We start from the raw sequence: 2946 nt of genomic DNA, 5'->3' as shown, positions 1-2946 counted from the left end.
GGTCCCAAGGAACAGCAACAACTCCAGTTGGTCCAAGGAATTGAAAAGATATTGGGAGGTTGGGAGGAAATAATAGGAGGGAAGATAATGAGAAGTTACAGAAAATAAGGGGCTTGAAGTGGGTGAGAAGGGATTGGAGGCCAGGGAGTGGATATGGGTAGGGGGAGGCCTCCCAGCACTTCCCCTGCCGCCCACCCCTGTGTATCCATGAGGGAGTATCAGTGGAGGAGGTCCACACATGGATACAGAGGACCTGGGTGACCCATGGGAGACTTGGGGAATATGCCCATAAGAGGAGGCCCAGGACAAGGCCTTCCAAGGGTGGTCTGGGTGGTGGCTGCCTGCCAGAGCCTAGGGGCCTGCATGGGGGTGTCCTTAGCCATGAGGGCTATGGTGGGCCAGCTATATCTGAGACATAGCTGGATAGGGCATCTCGCTCAGTGGGAGTGATGATGATGTGAATACCCAGGTACAAGGAGTCCAGTCCTTGGGTTTCCTTTTGATGGGGGGTCATGTCTTCTTGCCCTGGGAGTCATTAGTGGGGAAGAAATGGCTGGGGATATCCCAAGTAGAAAGGCCCTAGGAGGCAGCACTAGGGGTGGGAAGCAGCCATGAGGAGGCATACCTATAGAAGGAAGCCCACGTGCCAATGAGGATAGAACAGGATTGGGAGCAGAGAGTAAAGGCATGTACAAACAGCTGATGAGGGCAGTCAGCCCAGGAGAGTGGGTTCTGACTTCCAGAAGTCACTCAACTGCTGAGTCATGGTGCTCACCCTTGGAATCCTTCTTGAAGGCATAGGATATGGTGACAGGATGCTTACAGAGATACTCTCCATTCGTGGCTTCATTTGCTGCATCTGCCGCACCAAATAAAGCAAATTCAGTAAAGGCATAGTCTCTGGAGCTGCCTGTGTCAGGATCCCACATAATCTTGGGGGTCTTAAGATGACCCCAAAGGTGCTAAATGCATTTTCTCATCAACCTCTGAGTCCAGGTTCCCAGTGAAAATATTGGCCCCACATGCAGCATTTTGTTATGAGCTGATGCTTTTTACTCACCCATTTTGGCTTCCCATTGTTCCACAGTTTAATCATTTCATGATCTTAATTGTATGTATCAGCATCATATGTAATCATATTCAAGCCAGCATCTTCCTCACTGAAGAATTCCACATAACCATAGCCTTCATTTTACCAGTGACTCTGAAATTGTACAAAGCCTGGGGAAAGTCTTGGTTTGTGGGTCCTCACCCAGGTGCTCACAATTGTAATACACGACTCAGGCTCCAGGTGCAACAACAACAGGGTTTATTAGGGGAAGGAAGGAGTTTCCAAAGCTACAAATGGGCAGCTCTGCTATGTCAGGTAGTATCCACAGAGTCCAGTAGTCCAAACCAAAGGCTGCTTGTGCAAGACAATATTGTCCCTCCACAAGATCCTGGAGCTGGTGGCACACTGGTAAGTGATGGACCAGGACCTAACTCACCGTGGGTGCCGAAGGTAGAGTGGCATCCTGGTGAGAGCAAGAGGCCAGCAGAGGTCTGCTGAGCCTTTGGGGCTGTCCCTGGCCGACTGGGAATGGAACTGGCACTGCAGAGGCTGTGGACAGCTTCATAGCACTGCGCACAACCTGCTGCGCCACCGGGGCTGTCCTATTCAAGCTTTTGAGAGTTCGTTCTCTCTACCAGACATTGTCAGTAATCAGGGATGCAAAGATGATTGTAGCTAGTACTGCTAACTAGTGCATACTAATAATCACAAGAGAATGAACAATGTAACCATTGAAGGGAAAGCAAGTATCCGTGTCTAGCAGGGGAAGGCAACAAAGAGACAACTTGAAGATAGTATGTATCAGATTGGACTATTAACCACAGAGGTCAGAGAAAAATCTTAAGCGTCAACCTCTTAGAATTCAAGATTATTACTTTAAAATAATAAAAAATAAAAAACTTTAAAAATGATTAGCTCGAAATTGGAGGTTATATACTCTCAACACTGTGCACTTTTCCTTTAGTTCCACTTATTTCAGTGTGCACATTTAGAATTGCTTTGTTTTTTAATGACACTAGTCTGAAAAACTGAAAGTTCCTTGAGAACAGAACCAATTGTCGTCATTACTGTATACATCCCAGCGATGACACACACAGGAGATGCCTTAAAAGGGAAAATAAAGTGGGTGGGAGAGTTCTCAGGCGTGTTCCCGGTCATTGTTTATCCAATACTGTCAAGGGAGAGAGCCTCAGAATCTCTGAAGAGCATTCCTCCCTAGAAGGGCTTGCTCTGTTATTTGCAAAGGGATAATTCATTGAACATTTTTGTGGCCAGAATTAACCATTCTCCATTCCTTTTATTCCGCTGGATGAATAACCCATCTCAACCTTTTGGCTACTGAGTCTACCTTTCTGATTACCAGATCGACTACAAGTTTCTTCTGGTAACTAGAAAGGTCAGTTGAAGGAGTTCCTTTTGGGGGGCGGGGGTGGGGGACAGGATTTGTTTTTAATGATTATGCTGCCTTGCACAACTCTGGCCGTCTGTTGTAAGCAATAGTTTCTGGAAGACAAAATCTCAGTTAAGACTTACAAATTACCTCACTCTAAACCCGTCTAATAATAAACCCGACAAGTGAAAGAAGCTTGCACTGTAAGGAGGAGGGGAACCTGGACTTTGGAGATTTCTGGATTATCGCTGGGAAACAGAAATTCTTTATATGACATTACTCACTATCCTCAAAATTGTTCGCCTTCAAGGTTTAACCCTGGTCTCGCCGCTTAAAGTATAATCAGACTTGCAAAGAGCAGAGACGCCGAGTCACTCTCCACCCCAGCCTTTGCGTCCCAGCGGAGTCAGTAAACAGATTTCTTCCTGCAACTCACTTAGGGGGCTGGGGGTGGGGGGGTAGGAAATGTAAGGGAATGAAGCCACCATCTTGGTTATGGTTAAGC

The 2946-nt window shown here is 46.8% G+C and overlaps 1 protein-coding gene across 1 annotated transcript in view; it reads left to right on the top strand.

Moving 5' to 3' along the window:
* Positions 1–282: 282 nt before the first annotated feature.
* Positions 283–2946, top strand: part of LOC311176826 (suppressor of IKBKE 1-like) — a gene marked incomplete at both ends in the record, with an annotated part of 6842 nt that continues 4178 nt past the window's right edge. Inside the window, one exon of the mRNA XM_084242465.1 lies at positions 283–393. Within this exon, the coding sequence (XP_084098591.1) occupies positions 283–393 (111 nt within the window). The remainder of the gene's footprint in view (positions 394–2946) is intronic.

Source organism: Talpa europaea (genome assembly GCF_964194135.1).
Source record: "Talpa europaea genome assembly, chromosome: 9".
Taxonomy (NCBI): Eukaryota; Metazoa; Chordata; class Mammalia; order Eulipotyphla; family Talpidae; genus Talpa; species Talpa europaea.
This window is presented reverse-complemented; position numbering and strand designations above follow the sequence as displayed.